The sequence below is a fragment of the Spinacia oleracea genome, chromosome 1, assembly GCF_020520425.1.
Source record: "Spinacia oleracea cultivar Varoflay chromosome 1, BTI_SOV_V1, whole genome shotgun sequence".
Classification (NCBI taxonomy): domain Eukaryota; kingdom Viridiplantae; phylum Streptophyta; class Magnoliopsida; order Caryophyllales; family Amaranthaceae; genus Spinacia; species Spinacia oleracea.
Genome location: NC_079487.1, coordinates 83842088 through 83858519, shown reverse-complemented (window position 1 = coordinate 83858519; position 16432 = coordinate 83842088). Strand labels below are relative to the sequence as shown.

Sequence of the window (16432 nt, the reverse complement as noted above, 5' to 3'; positions counted from 1 at the left end):
TTTGCACTTGCATAGACTTTTGATGAGTTGATTCAGTTTCCGAGTTGTTTGGGTAGTAACATTTAATTATCCCTGACTAATTAACTTCTCATCAACTTTCATATTAGGGTATACAGTTTTGAGTTCATAGATTGATTTTCAGGTTAGGGTTTTCCAATTTGGGGTAATTGCTAAACCTCTTTGCATTAGGGTTTTCAATTTGAGCAATAGTTCAATATATAATACTACATACTTGGTATTTCAATTTTGGGTAAATTTTCAACTTTTTGAAGATGCAGCTTCCAATTTGGGGTAATTGTTCGATCTTTTTCACAAATAGGGTTTTAATTTGGGGGTAATTTTTCAAAATTTTCACCTTTCTATGTGTGACCTTTCCGATCTTCTTGTTAAAGGATGTATTCAAGTATGTGGATGGGAGATTCTTTTTTTTCCTTTGAATTATCCCCCTAGGTATCATGTTTTTTCCACTAATGAAATTCATCTTGAAGTAGAAGGGTCCCTTTTAAGGCGAGAGCTTTTTATTTATGGACTTTAGCGTTTGGAATGTTCGATTCGAACAATATGCTTCAAAAGCGGAGGCTTGAGATGGCTATATGCTTATATTACCTTATTTTTGCTGGTGTTGCCGGGCAAATAGTGAGTCTTGCTCACATTTTTTACTTCATTGTGATATTGTGTGTTACCTTTGGGGAAGACAACATTTACTTTATGTAGAGGCTTGGCCCAGACCTCTGAGAGTATACACCAGCGGTTACATATTTCAGGTTCGGGGTTTCATAAAGGGAAGGAAAATAAGTTGCTTTGGTGGAATTCAGTGATGTCAATTTGTTGAAATGTCTGAATGGAACGGAATGGCCGTCTGTTTACTGGTGTTTCTGTCCTAGGTGATCTATTGTGGGATAAAGTTTGTTCATACCTTGATGGGCACAAAGGAATTTTGGCTAACATTTAGTTTTTTTCTCTGTCTCTTTGTAATGAGTAAGGACTAAGGATACCTTGACCCCTTGAAGTACTTTTTGTTTGACAGGACTGTTGAAGTACTTTTTGTTTTACAGGACTGTTGAAGTATTTTTACCGTTATTTAGTGCAGTTAAGGTAAATATTTGTACTTATAGAAAACACATATTGAGGCTAGTAGTTAATTTTAGAATTATGTTATTGATTAAAAGCATGTAGTAAAAAGTTTCAGTAACCGAGGGGAAACTCAGTCATTTACAACAAATGGCAAGGTCTAGTAAAGTGAGGGAAAAGGAGATGTGGCCCGTTGATGAAAACTCTAATGTTTTCCGTTCGTAGGCTTGATTACAAATTGAACTAATTATAAACGCAGTTGTTTTTAAAATTCAGTATATAATAGGTAAACACATTTTTTTGTCAAAGCCAAAGCGAAGATTTTGGGCAGAGGTCAAAAACAAACTCTGGTTCCTCTCCCTGGATGACAAGTTCAAGAAATTGGGGTGGTATGGGAATTATGGAGAAAGCTCGAGCTCCCAAAGACTAAAAAGGAAAGTGTTCCGAATGCGAATTCGATCCTTTTATGATAGATCCAGATGACCCCGAGAGAGAAACTTGTCTGGTCTTGCGGTGCAATCTACCCAATGGCTTGCTGCAATGGGAGATGATGCAGCAAAACAACCTGTCAGTTGGATAATATTACTGCAAACAATCTCTCTGTATTCTGGCACATAAATGAAAGGGGTCAGATTAGCTACATTAACAAGGAAATCCTTGCAAACAATACAGGCCGTTGAGCCGGATAGAAAACCACCTGACCGCTGAAGCATGCATAGGAGTAGAACCACAGCATCATTTCAGTCCACTCTTTATGACATATCTTCTTAACCAATTTTTAAAGTTAGTCTTTATCTAGTCACTTTAGTACACAAATGCAACATTACTGTCTCTTTAAATACCAATGGGAATTGTGGGTCAGTAATGAATATTCGTGGGGAGTCCTTAATATGTGTGCATAATCTTAAAGGCACTTATCAAAAAGTGGAGGACGTTGTTCATACAGAGGAGAATTGGAACAAAAGCAAACAAAATTTTGAATGTAGAATCCGTTTTGTTGTTGATGTTGAACCACACGGTTGTAATTTATAGGTTATGCGCACATATATGGAATTTATTTGACCGGTCTTTGTCTATAAATAAAAGTCGAACTTGATTTTATATTGTATTGATAAAAAAGAAGTATCTCTATTGCAGACGGTGGTAGTTTCACAAAATTAATGTCTTGGTTTCTAGTTCTTTGACTTCGTTCTGTGTCATGGAAGAATGATCTATTCTTTTGCCTTTCTCAGTCAAATGTTTCTCCCTGTTTAGGAGCCGTTACAATATATTTCTGCATTGTTTTCCCCTGGATAATCCTCTTTCCTGTCTGGTTCTCTGTGAATTCAGTGTCTGTTATAATTTTCTGCATGTGGAAAAATTCAATGTTAGGTCGAGGATGCAGTTTCCCGTGCTACAGATGAAACAGTGACTCTCCAAGAGATTGATTTTTCATCGCTACGTTCTCAAATTGGTCCTATCGCTGCTGTAAGTGTGCAAAAGGGTAGTATTTTTTCTTTATTGTGAATTCTCACGTATGTATATTTATTCTTATGTTTAATGTTGCTCTGTCCGCAGATTCTTCTCTGCATTGATGTTGCTGCTGCTTCTGCGAAGTCTACAGACATGTCTGAGCGACTCCTAGATCAGGTATTATTAATTAAACGTGGGCTGTAATTATTAGAGAATTCTTATTATTCTCAATCAATAGCTAAACCAATTCAATGCTTTTAATAGGTTCAGCACAACTAATGGAGGTCTAAATATTGAACGGAAATTTGAGTAATTAGGGGATGATATGAGTCACAGTAACATGACAACATTACAATTGAACTTCGATTTGTTATTTTGCACGTGGAAAATATAAGGAGACCAGCTAAAATGAAATGAATTACCAATAATATGTGAAAAATAATACGAAGTACTCCCTCCGTCCCTTAATACTCGCACCACTTTACTTTTCGGGCCGTCCCTTAATACTTGCACTGCTTCTATAAATGGAAATTTTTACCAATATTATATTATTTCTCACACTTATCTACTAACCCACCTACATCCCTACTCCTTACAAAAAAATCATTTAAAAATTCACACCCCCCACTCACCACTCCCCACCCCTTGCACATTTCCCACTAACTATATTGAAAAAAATACCTCACTATCAATTAACACCCATTAAATTAATAAGTCAATTCAAATGTCTTAAACTCCGCACCGGTTTGACCGGTGCGAGTATTAAGGGACGGAGGGAATACAAACTAATGTGAGCAATATGGACTTTCATGTTAATTGGGGAAAGAAATGCCTGGCTAACTGTCAACAGATTATTCAAGTAGTATTTCATGTGAAATTATTTATAATACTTCTATATTTACTAAAATCTTAAGGAGTAGAATATCTTTTCCATTTCTCAATTGATGCATCATTTTGACCTTTACCCATTTATTTGCGATTTTGACCATATTTATTCACTAATGTGTACAAATAATTGTCATGGTTTTAATTTTTTGGGTTAATCTCAATGTATTCCCTCAGTTTTTGTTTCGGGTGTTTCATAGTTTCTTAAAGTTCTTTTTTTGGGTAACTTATTTTACTTCCTACAATATTTACACATTCAACAACTTCCGTATGAGACCGTCTTGATGGCAGCTTTGCTGACAGCCATGCTGTCGCGTGCGTTATTTTTTTCAAAATTGTTTTTTTGTACTCACTAAATTAGTGTAAAACATAACTAAAAGTAAAAAGACATAACTAATTGAATAACTAAATAGTTACAGTGTAAGACATGGAATTAAAACTCGGTCGTCCGTTACCTAACGGCCGGTCTGTAACCTATTTTGGATTTGCCGTTCCGCGAAAACCCGTTACGTTACGGTTTGACAAAAATCACGTCTTTCTCTCCGCGTCATCCGTTACGTAACGGTGACTCACCGTGTTAGATGTTTTTTTCTCCGTTACACCGTTCTTTTACATAAATTCATCAATTTTTTTAATTAGTTATTTAGTTTATAAAACATGATATTTCGAGTGCTTATTTGTTCACAGAATATAATTCTCACTCGTATATAGATTTGGTTATATTGTGTTGATATAATACTTTTTAGACTAAAAATGTAATAATTAGGCTTAGACATGTTATGTGGTTTTTTTCAACAAAATTCACTCCGCGTCAGCCGCGTTCCGTTCTATTCTTCCGTTACAAGCGGTTTCCGCGACAACGTGACCGTTACCGCGAACGTGACCGCATCTGCGTTTTTTTTCAATGGTGTAAGACAAATAGTTACACTTATGAGTCGAACAGTTATGATTTTTAAACATATTTAATCTTTATTTTGGTAAATATTTATTATATTAACCAAAATTGTAAGTACAACGGTTAAAACAGGCAGTACAATAAAAAAAACGCTGGAGCAAACTCTTAGACCTAACTGCCCTTCTAGGGAGACCCCCTAGGCTAAGACTCCAAACACTAAACACTAAACTCCAAACCTTGGGAGTTTTTTACAATTGAAACATCTTACATAAATTTGTAATTGAATCTGCCGAATAATACTCTCCATTACAAATGGGCAGCCTTGAAATTTCTTCAAATTTCTGGAAATCTAGACATTGTAGACTGTTGTACTCAAAGCTAGCCTATACACTTGATGTTTAACCGAGTTGCTGCTTGCATGACAGAGCATACCGTAGCTCATAAGCCCAATTTGAAGCAACTATTCTGTAACCCTTCCAAGTCAGAATTGCAGTCCACACCTGAGAAGTAGCACTTCTATCAAAAAACAAATGGTGTACTGTTTCCAATTCATGATCACACAAGAAACAAGTCGGATCACAGTTCACCCCGACCTTTAACATTCTGTCACAAGTAGACAACCTCTCCAAAATTGCAAGCCAACAGATAAAAATACATTTAGGTGCAGCCGGGTAGTTTGAGGAGGTAAAGAGATTGACAACGAGAGATTAATGTATCAGCCGCATACCACCGTCGCACCTCCATCGTGGCCCATCTCTCGGTGGTGGTGGCTACAGAATTAGGTTTGAGGGGAGAGAGAGGGAGGCATATATTTTGAGGAGAAAGAAGAACGAAAGAGTTGTCAGGAGAGAGAAAAGAAAAATAAATGAGAAATGGTATACTTCATCTTCGGAAAATAAAAATAAAATAATGTTGACATCATGCTTACATCAGCAACAACGTGACATCAAGGATGACAACAAGGCGATCTTATGTATAAAAGTTTGTATTACACATTTTCACTCACTCTCTCCTACTTTTATCCACCTTTTATTACACTCACCCACCTTTCCCACACTCTCTCCTACTTTGTCCACTTTTTTTTTACACCCACTCAATTTTCTCAAACTTTCCTAAAACACGGGAGTCTACTATAAGTGACCGAACATTAGGAACGGAGGGAGGTTTTAAAATATCAAATTTTATATTTGTACTAATTGTCTAATTCTAAATAAATTTGTTAACTGTCATAATTGCGTTTTGGCAAGTGTGTCCATAAAAAGTGATGCTTCTGTTGAGAAAATTTAAATGATTTTAAATCAAATAAGTATTTAGCTGACACCTCATGTGACTTTACTTTTTCCTAGTTCCCCTAATTACTATACCTATCTACGTCATTGTAAATCAGAGGGAGAATTCACAATAGTAAAGTAATTCGGTTTGGGTGTTTCAAGTTTGTAGTCAAGTTTGAGTTGACATTTTGACATGTCTTTGTTTGGGTAATCAGATTTGGATATGCTTTTCTTTCCCCCCGGTTTATCTTCCAAGTAGTTTTTCATTTAAAACACCTTATTAATATACTTTTATTGTTGTAATAGTTATTCCTACATGTCTAATTGTCTAGTACTCCCACAAACCTTTGTGTATTCCTCCAGTTAAAACTAAAAATCATCATGCTAAGAAGTTAAAGCAACAAAATAGATGATTTCTAATGTTGGATTATCTGTGGTTTATTATTGAATATGTAAACTGGATAGAACACTTGATAGAGATGTAGAACATGACATTGTGTATCGACTTTTGATAAGTATGATAACACTAAGAAACAGATATTCTGTTTTTTCTAGTTTGTGGTGGTTGTGCTTGTGTGATTACTGTAAGCAATTAACTTTTTTCATTGCCATAAAAGTAAATTTTCTCTATTTACTGTAAACAATTATGGCTTATTGCGGGGTGTAAATGTCACAAATAAGCTTTTTGCATCATGACCACTTATTGAATATGCATTTGGTGTTGAGGAATACAGTGTTCGGTTTTTTTTCCCAGTAACAGCCTTCCACATTGGCAACGAGTCAAGTGTAATCCCATCCTTTATTCTCAATTCTAGATATGTATGCGTATACTGCTCAGTTTGATGTTTACATGTCAAACTTGGTCACATTTTGACAAATCAAAATTTTTTTAAAAGAAAAATCGAACTACGACTTGATAAAGTGATAAAGGTATAAAAGTTAGACATGAAATCTGTTTGGTTGTTTAATTTTATTATTTCTTATAGGTAAATTCGTATTAGATATCCTTTATTTTTTCCTGCTTTATATGAACATTTTCATGTCTACGCAGGCTCAAACCATGTTGTCAGAAATATATCCTGGAGGGTCCCCAAAGATTGGATCCACTTATTGGGATCAGATCCAAGAAGTTGCATTGGTCTCTGTAGCAAGACATCTTCTCAAGCGTCTACGTGAACTCCTAGAGCAGGTATGCTTCTATTTTTAGACTGAGTATCTATTTGTACATTAATCATTTTACTGACTCGGCTTTTTAAAGTTTTGGTGGGCTAATTTTTCGGGGATCTGCTTGATTGTTCTTGTCCTTTTTCCTTTTTGCATCTTTATTTATGAACTGAACCATGCAACATAATGCGGTTGCCTATATTTTTTTTTCACCGAAGATAGTTCCCATCATGTCTTCTGTAACGTCTTCGAGGTAGGCTGTGAACTGCATTATAATCATGCGTAATTTATAATTCCAGGAAAATTCTGCTACCCTTCAGGCTGTTTTGTCAGGCGAGTTAAACTTTACTGCATCTCATCAACAAGGGCATAGAGATCGTGCTCTTGCACTGCTACATCAGATGATTGAAGATGCTCATATGGGCAAGCGGCAGTTTCTGAGTGGTAAGATATTCTAATAAAAAAAAAGTTTATGTATTGTAATGGTTAAGAATGACTGTACTATACTCCTAATTTACCATTATCTATCCTTTCTTTGCTTTGTAGACCATAACATGAATGATTCCTTAGCTTGAACTGTAGGCATCTTGTTATTTGTATCCGCTCTTTTGTGCTTGAGTGATTCTACGAGTTTGTGTGCTTAATTTTTTTTGCCGTTTGGGCGGCCCCTCAGGGTCCTTTTAGTAATTTATTAATTCACTTATCAAAATTTTGTAGTGCAGTGTAAGCCATTGCAGTTTGTTTTTTAGGGACGAAGAGTATGTAATTATCTTTAAGTCTTCTGTCCCTGGTTTCCTTCTATTTGGATTTTGGACCTTATCTTTAGCGTTGTTTGGGATGAGCTGGGGTCAACCTTGTTTTATTTAAGATACTAAGATATTCTTGTTGCCTTGGATAAGATGGATGAATACTGGTTGGTTTGCTGAAGGGTGGAAGGCCCGGTTGACAATTTGGTGGTATACTTGGAATGTTTTTAACCAATAGACTTGAATAAAAACTTGGCCATTCCGTTACGTGATGGATTTTAGATTATCCGTTCCGTGAAACCCCTTTATGTAATGCCACTACAAAAATTATACCCTTCTCCCTACGTCGCCCGTTACATAACGGTGACTCACACGTTAGAACGTCATTTTCTCGTTACACCGTTCTTTTGTCCAAATTATCCAAAAATATTTTAGTAGTTATGTAGTTTACGGAACATGATACTTTGAGTGACTATTTGTTCACAAAATATGTTACTCATATTATATTACTAGATTTTAGCCCGTGCGATGCACGAATTCTATTAAATTGTTAAGTTAAAATAAAACTATTATATATATATATATATATATATATATATATATATATATATATATATATATATATATATATATATATATATATATATATATATATATATATCAACTGCTATATTTTATATATTAGATTAGATAAGTGTTTGATGTTGGATTGAATTTCATTTTAGATTTTTTTTTTAATTGTTAGAGTGGTTGATTTTGGATGGAGTTGTATATACGTAGTATTCGTAATTAATTAATAAAAATATCTACGTGTCACCTAATTATTTATCTATGTGGCACTCGACTTTTTAATTCATAAATAATTTTAAAATCTTATTTTTCATTCGCCAAAACCATTAGATTTCCTATGTGGCTCTCTAATATTGGATTAGTGTTTGATTTTGGATTGAATTTTATTTTAGATTAGTGTTTGATTTTGGATTGAATTTTATTTTAAATTTTATTTTTTAATTATTTGACTATTTGATTTTGGATGGAGTTGTATATATTAGTAATTAATTAATTAAAATATATATGTGACACCTAATTAATTATCTACGTGGAACTCGATTTTTTTAATTCAAAAATAAATTAGAAATCTTATTTTTCATTGGCCGAAACCATTATTAATCCTACGTGGCGTTCTAATAGTTCAGCAAATATGCCTCCTTTATATATATATATTAGATTATGATAGGTTTGGTTATATACGTTGAAAATAATACTTTTAAACTTAAAAAATTGTAAACAAGGATTAAACCCGTTAACTTGAACTTTTTGAAAAATTTCACACCGTGTTAACCACAATCCGTTCTATTCTTACGTGACAAGCTGTTTTCGTGATCGATACTGCATTGCCATCCGCAATTTTTTTCTAATGTAAAAACAAATCTTCAGTATAACTTGCCCTCATCAAGGTTTCAAGTGCCAAATTGCGATGCTTTTGTATGAGTATTAGCTTTTCTTTTCTCTTGATAAGTAATTAGGATTGTATTAGAAATTCACCTAGGGGGTGTCATCCAAAAGAGGGCTAGGGATAAAAACATGGTCAACCGGTCAAGTGTTAGGTTCTAAGTTGTACTTGTTTTTGGGATAGAAATTGTGTTACATGATTGCCTTAAGGTATGCACTTTTTTCCTCTTGGTCCCCCATTTTGATATCTAAATGATGATGCGGGGTTATTTACAATTACCCAATCAAGGGGCTGTTTGGCAAGCTACAAGGGAAAGGAAATCCATTAGATTGTGAATGGAAAGGAAAATAAACATAACCCCCCAATTCTCCCTCTATATGTTTAGTTGAGCTGATAACACCCCCCCCCCCCCCCCCTCTCCCTCTCCCCCAAATTCTCTCTCTCACTTCAACTCATCTCAGCCTCTCGGTATCTCTCCTCCCTTGCCCTTGGCTAATAACCAGTCTCTTGTCAACTTGTCTCACCACCATAAACCCACTGTAACCGCACTCCAGTCACCGGGTACTCATGTCCAACATAGGTATGCGCCCAAGTGTCCGATTTGGCAATTTTGTAAAAGATTTCATAGTTTGGGCTAAAAGTGAAGTGTCCATATCCATATAGGAGTGCTGAGGATCCGGGTATCTGGGTACTTGAGATGGAATGAAGAGTCCGAGTAACATAAGCCACCGCGGACCGCCCGTCACTGCAACCTTACCCCATCAGTGGGCAGTTACCATCATTGCAAACCGGTAGCAACAGGAGCACGCCAAATCATCTGCTAGCACAACGTGGGTTTTTGTAGATTTAGCCTAGAACTTCTCTTTGGTGGTCTGATTTTGTGGTAACGATATGGCTCCACCACCAAGAGTAAAGAACTAGGCTTAATTACCATTCTTTCTTTTTGGCATGTTTGCGACTTTTTTCTCTACTCTCTTTATTGGTTGTAGGGTGGATGTGCTCAGAATTTGGGATTAGTCTGGTCATGTTTTGGTTGAGACTTAAAACGCTAGTACGACGGACAGCTCATGACAAATAGCAACTCTTAATACTCAATTCCTAAACCGCAGTTTTAAATGCTTGGGCACCAAAATGGTACTAGCGATAACACAGGGCACCAAATTTAAAGTTTTCAGAAAAAAATCGAGGTTCTTTTGTTGTCAGAAAGGAATAAATGAGCTCCCAAAATTTTATGCGAAAAAAGAAGATTTGCTTAAAGGCATGAGACATAGTGTATGATTTATCAGACTTTGGTTTCTGTAGTTTTTAGTTTTTCAGAAAAAGTGAAAGGACCCTCTTCGTTATATCTTTTGTTTGTTGTTTGAGTTGAGACCAAATTGGTAATTAATATCCGTATAATGCCATGCCTCAAATTGTGTTTCTCTTTTCTTCGAGTTTAATGTTTTCTCATTTAAAAATGTGTATGGACCATGGCCAATCAGATACCCAGACATGTACTCATTTTATAATCCTTGCACGTAAGTGCATGTGATGTGGCTTGTCTGCTATCTCCTTGAGTATAGGACTTGAATATTGTGATTTTATATTAGGTACAAAGAGTTGATATTTCGTCAGGACATTTTCTTCTTTTGTGTGTGGGTTATCTATATAGTGACATAACTATGTTATTTGTCTATTGGTTCAGGAAAACTTCATAATCTTGCCAGAGCGGTAGCTGATGAAGAAACAGGGATAGATCTTGTCAAAGTGGAAGGCAAGGAACAGAAATATCTTTTTGACATTGACAGGAATAGCTTTGTTGGTCTTGGGCTCAGAACTGTTAAACGGCAATCCTGCAGTTCAGCTACCGGAGAAAGCACTGCACAACCTTCAGCTTATGATCTGAAAGACGCTGAAAAGCGGCTGTTGAGCCCCTTAAGTGCAAAACCATCAACATACCTCTCGCAATTTGTTCTTCATATTGCTGCAATTGGTGATATCGTTGATGGCACGGATACAACTCACGACTTTAACTTCTTTTCACTCATATACGAATGGCCTAAGGATGTAAGGCAATTAATTCTTGGCTCAAATTTTATATTTTCCTTGTTATGTACCTAGGTAAATGGGACAATTATTATCTTACAGCTGGTTATACCTTCACAACCAGCCGGCAGCGCCCAACCCACCAGGCCACCAACCAACTTACTATACGAAATTGTTAAATTAGCTCAATAAAAGGCCCAGTGCAATTTCCCACCCAATTTCCCTAGAATTTACCTGACGCATTTTCTCTCTCCTCTTTTTACTTTCATTTGACCTACTTTCTCTCTTCTCTCCTCTTCCTCTCTAACTTCATATACCCATTTTCTCTGTAACATCCTGTGGTACAATGCATGGACTGGGTAAATGGTGGCAGTTTTTCAGCTTTAAACTACTGTGTCTGGTTTTCTATTGTCTTAATCAATGTTATCAAGACACTTCTTTCTAATTAATCTGGAGATCAGATCTTTTTGTCCACATTTTTACATTTAGCTTATGTTCTAGTTCATGACTATCTCTTTAAGTTGTTGGCCGGCCGAATGGGTTACAGAAATTTAGTAGTTTATTGAACTTATCTCTAAACAATCCCCTCAAGAAACAAGAAAACGTGTTTGTCAATCTTTACTATGTATTTTGAAAGAAAATATTTGTGGCTAGATCAGCTTGGAAAACAGTTATACCTTTTCGAAAGTCGGATTTTAGTTAGCCCAAAGTCACACTCCCGCCTCAACCACAATATTTTTAAAACCCCATAACTTTTGATCCCAGACTCAGATTAAGACATGTTATATATCGTCTCAAAATTACTAAAAATACTTTCCTACCTACATGGCCTTGCATTACTATGATTTTCTTTTACAAAGATATGGTCAGAGAGTGCGAAGGGACATATTTTGCACAACTTATATCTGCTTCGATTTAATGCGCTTTGAGCTTATAATATGTCCTTCAAAGATAATTTAAAGGTAATCCTTGCACAATTTCTCATCATTAGAGAAACAGTGCATGCTTCTTTTGGCACTAAAGTTTACCTCAACTTCTGTAGGGATGTCGTCCTGGCTACTCTGAAAATTTAAGTAGTTGTTGGCGACATCCAATTTCAGAATAAAAGAGCATTTGTGAACTACGTTTCACCCAATAGCCCTTGAAATGTTGTACAGTTGTATTTCCCTTGCCATGTAGGCTTCTCAACAGTCACATGAGAAATGTAGCTTCCTTTTACAGTGAACAAAATTACTTTATCACCCATATATGGTATGGTTTGGTGTCAGGTCTGATTTTATGCCTGTTTGGGCTGTTTCTGTGCGCTTATCTTAATTCATGTAGGTGTGATTAAAAAGAAATTATAATCATGCCGCTGGACAGCAACAAGGGTGTATGTTAATGCCTTTCATGATTTTCATGCTTTTTGTACAGCTTGTAACTCGCCTAGTTTTTGAACAAGGCAGCACCGAAGCAGCCGAAAAGGTAGCAGATATCATGTCTACTGATTTTGTTCAAGAAGTTATCTCAGCATGTGTACCTCCTGTTTATCCTTCACGGTGTGGCCATGGTTGGGCTTGTCTTCCATTGGTTGCATCCAGTGCCAAGATTAGCCTGGCAAGTCATTTACCGACATCTTCTGCTAGAGTGACTTCTGCAAGTGATGTCAACAGTTCCTTGGCTTCAGCTGGTATTGCTCAGTACCATCTTCAGTTAGACATAATAAAGCATTTGGTCAAAATATCACCAGTTAGAGCTGTACTAGCATGTGTCTTCGGGAGCAGTATATTATACAGTAGTAATGAGTCATCCATCCTCAGTCCCTTGAACGAAGAACTGCTGCATTCACCTGATACTGACAGGATATTCTTTGAATTCGCTCTTGATCAGTCAGAGAGGTATGCAATATTGTTGTATATGTCACGATAACGGACACAGTTTGTTTAGACTTTAGGGTTTAATAATTGACTATTTTTGTTTGCAGATTTCCAACTTTGAATCGATGGATTCAGATGCAGACTAATCTTCACCGAGTTTCTGAGATTGCTGTAACACCCAAGGATACAGATGATGCTGGTGGGATACAGAACAACAGGAAATCATCTGTTAAACGATCTCGAGAGAATGAAATTGACACTGAGTCAGAAATTGATGAGAATATTGGAACTAACACTGTAGCATTTGTTCCAGAAATTGCTCAAACTACTGTTGAACATGACACACTGCCGGATTCCACGAAATATCAAGCTGCTGAAGACGACACCACTACTTTTCTAACTTTTGACTGGGAAAACGAAGAGCCATATGAAAGAGCTGTTAAAAGGTAATTTCAATTTTTCATTAATGATATGTTAATACCCTGTTGTTTGGTATGCTTTTTGGTTAAACATATACTTAGAGTAATTAGACTAGGTGTTTGTCAACCTCTGGTCTTGATCCCCAATCTCCTCATAGTGTATCCCTTTAGTATTTTTACTTAGTCTGTGTTTTTTTCACCTTAAACTAAGCTTCAGTTAGATGGGTTGAGTAAGGTTAGCTTCAGGACAATAAAGCTTTACTGCCTAGTAGAATGCATTTGGATGCAACAACAAGCACTAGGTCAGTACCGGGTTAACTTGAGTGAGTGGTGTTTTTCGCTAACCATTCCGTGAGTCGTTTCTCCTTTTCCTCTAACTATTAAGATGCCTTGTTCACCATTTAGTTTGGGCTAATATGGTCGGTTGAGGGATAAAAATAAGTTCAGTTCAGGGCTAATAAGTTCAGATAAATTCACAAGCCCTATATATTTCTTTTTTCCAAAAAGGTTTAGTGGCTTATAAGTTCAGTTTAATTTAATACGAAGTATCTCTTTTTGGGAGTTTCCAAGAGTAGACACGATTCCTTATCATCACGATGTAATACATGAGCTTGAGGACATAAACCCAGCTGTAACATGATGATTAGTCATTAGTTAAAATCAGAGTTCATCACATGTATGGCTATTCTGCATGCTAGCTTCTTTGATGTTTTTGCATCATTTGTATGAGTCTCGTAATTAACCTGAAGTGCTGAATTTTTTGTCATCGTTTTTTTTCTGCTCTAATGAAGGACTGACCAAAACTATGAAACTAATGTTCTAATCTTTTGCTCCCTTTTTCCCTTGAGTACCCCACTTAACATTTTGGTTTGTCCCAAAATGATTCCCTTATATCTCTTTTTAGCTAACATGTTCCTACAAATACAATCACTCTCTACTTTATTTCTTACCCTACATGCGAAAAGGAAGTTACCTATTGGCTCAATACAACTCTTAGGAGGCTTTTTTTGGGGTCATCAGAAAGAGTAAGAGAGTCTATTGGGTTGATTCTCTTAAATGTTGTTTGTTAGGTCAATTTTATCATTCCCTTTTCCCTTTCCTTGCACAAAATCCTCTTCTACCCCCATTCCCCATCCCCATCCCCCTAAGGTTTCACTTACCCTTTTTCTTCTCTACTCGATGCTCACCCTGACCCATCATTGACCACCATACCACTGCCCGACCACCGGAACCACCCACTTTCCAACCCCTCCACTCCAACCACCGGCATCGCCCATCCCACCACCAAGAAACCCACATCAAATCACTACGAAACCCACCCACAATCCATGGAAGTTGCCCCCCACCACCCGCTGAAAACCCATCACCAAAGAAACCCCACTACCACCTGCCGAAATCCACCACCACCTGCTGGGAACTCATTATGGATTTCCTAGACTACCCCAGTACCCCTCCCCTTAGGCTAGTTCACTACACACACCCACTCGTAAACAAACCCCACCCCTGAAACCTCACCAAGACCCACGAAGACCCACGCTCCCACCCCCAAACACCCACAAAAATTAGATATTAGGGGAAAAAGAAAATACCCCACCACTTACACCATCATTAAGAGTATTTGGCAGCGACATCTTGGGGGGGAGGCAAGTGGAGAGACAAAAAGAGAGAAGGAGAACACGGTGGAGGAAGAGTGAGGAGTGGTGAGCTTCCCAACAAACAACTTACGTCAAAGGATTTTTCTTTTCTTGATTTCAATCTGCTTCCCTTTGGTTGACCAAACACCTCTTCAATAAAGTGAAATAAGAGAAAGGGCAATCTTTGAGGGAAGGAGGTAGTAACTGTGTTGAAGTATCTAGAAAGTGCCATTATTGAACATGTAGAGTGGCAGCTTAAGAGCTTTATATTTCTAGGTTAACAAAGATGACGAGGAAAAACATTTCTGAATAGGAGCATAACTCTTTCCATATGTCCCTTTCCATAGGAAAGCTCCATTAACTGCATTTGTAAAATTTTACTAAAGAACTGGTGTTTCTTTAAGCTAGCTGTCTTGCTTAATCTGTACACAATTACAAACCTATTCTTGATCGTTTGGTGAGATTGATATGAAGCTGAGTTTTCTGCATTTGATTATGGGCAAATTTGGTGTTGTGCTTGACCAGAGTGAGCATAAGAGCATTACCACTACGAAAGATTTTTCTTATAGAAGGTCATTCTGTAATCTCTCTTCATTTCCACTTTAATTTCTTTACTATTCATTTCTTTTTAATTTGTTGCATCACTTTTTTCGTTTCTGTTTAATGTCATACTTATCTTGTTTTCTAGCAGACGCATGTCAGTAGGAAAATGGATGGGGGATCAGATACTGTTATGTGCTAATGTTGCTTTTTTAGTTCTGCGTTTTTAGCGTATATAGTGTTCATACTTTGCTAAAGTGATCTTCAAATAGTTAATTTGTTTATATGTTCTTTATCGTATACAGATTAATTGAAGAGGGTAATATAATGGATGCACTCGGTTTTTCTGATCGTTTTTTGAGGGGCGGGGCATCAGATGAGTTGCTTAGACTTCTAATTGAACGTGAAGAGAACTGCCAAAACAATGGAAATTTGCATGGACATTTCGGGAACAGGATGCTGAGTAATAGTTGGCAGTATTGTCTCAGATTGAAGGACAAACAACTAGCAGCGCAGCTAGCCCTAAGGTATGTACTTCTTGGCACATCTTGCTCTGCTGCTATTGTATGCTTTCCAAATGATTATCCAAGGTTGTATCGCTATTATATTTCATCAATGAAATGCTATGATTACCTTCTGCTGATTCTATTAATCCAAAATTGGATGCAGACTTCTAATCACTGCCTTACGACAGTAATGAGAACCATAGGAAATGGAGAAACCACAGTAAAGTTGATTAGAGCTTTTGAAACAGAGTGGAACTTTGATTTGAAACAGGTTTTTTCTAATGGGAGAGCAACAATTGTTATTCTTCTAAATATCACTCCTCTCTCTTCCTCTCTATTTTTTTGGGGGGGGGGGGGGGAGGGGGGTCCTATCACTTCTACGAGTGGTCCCTTGTTATTACAATTAAAGCGATACGGATTCAAATAAATTCATATAAGTTTTGATAAGTTCAGACAAAAGAAGTTCAGATAAGTTCAGCAAAATAATTTCTTTTCAGACAAAAAATAAGTTCAAT

The 16432-nt window shown here is 36.7% G+C and overlaps 1 protein-coding gene across 2 annotated transcripts in view; it reads left to right on the top strand.

The window, feature by feature from the left end:
* Positions 1 to 16432, top strand: part of LOC110801661 (uncharacterized) — a 60323-nt gene that overhangs the window by 22829 nt on the left and 21062 nt on the right. For both annotated transcript variants that reach the window (XR_008926786.1, XM_022007046.2), the window contains exons 10-17: positions 2443 to 2538; positions 2629 to 2700; positions 6626 to 6763; positions 7038 to 7182; positions 10622 to 10983; positions 12376 to 12839; positions 12926 to 13264; positions 15717 to 15938. Coding sequence is in view for 1 of the 2 variants with exons in the window: in XM_022007046.2 (XP_021862738.1) it covers positions 2443 to 2538; positions 2629 to 2700; positions 6626 to 6763; positions 7038 to 7182; positions 10622 to 10983; positions 12376 to 12839; positions 12926 to 13264; positions 15717 to 15938 (1838 nt within the window). In the remaining variant the exon portion in view is untranslated. The remainder of the gene's footprint in view (positions 1 to 2442; positions 2539 to 2628; positions 2701 to 6625; positions 6764 to 7037; positions 7183 to 10621; positions 10984 to 12375; positions 12840 to 12925; positions 13265 to 15716; positions 15939 to 16432) is intronic.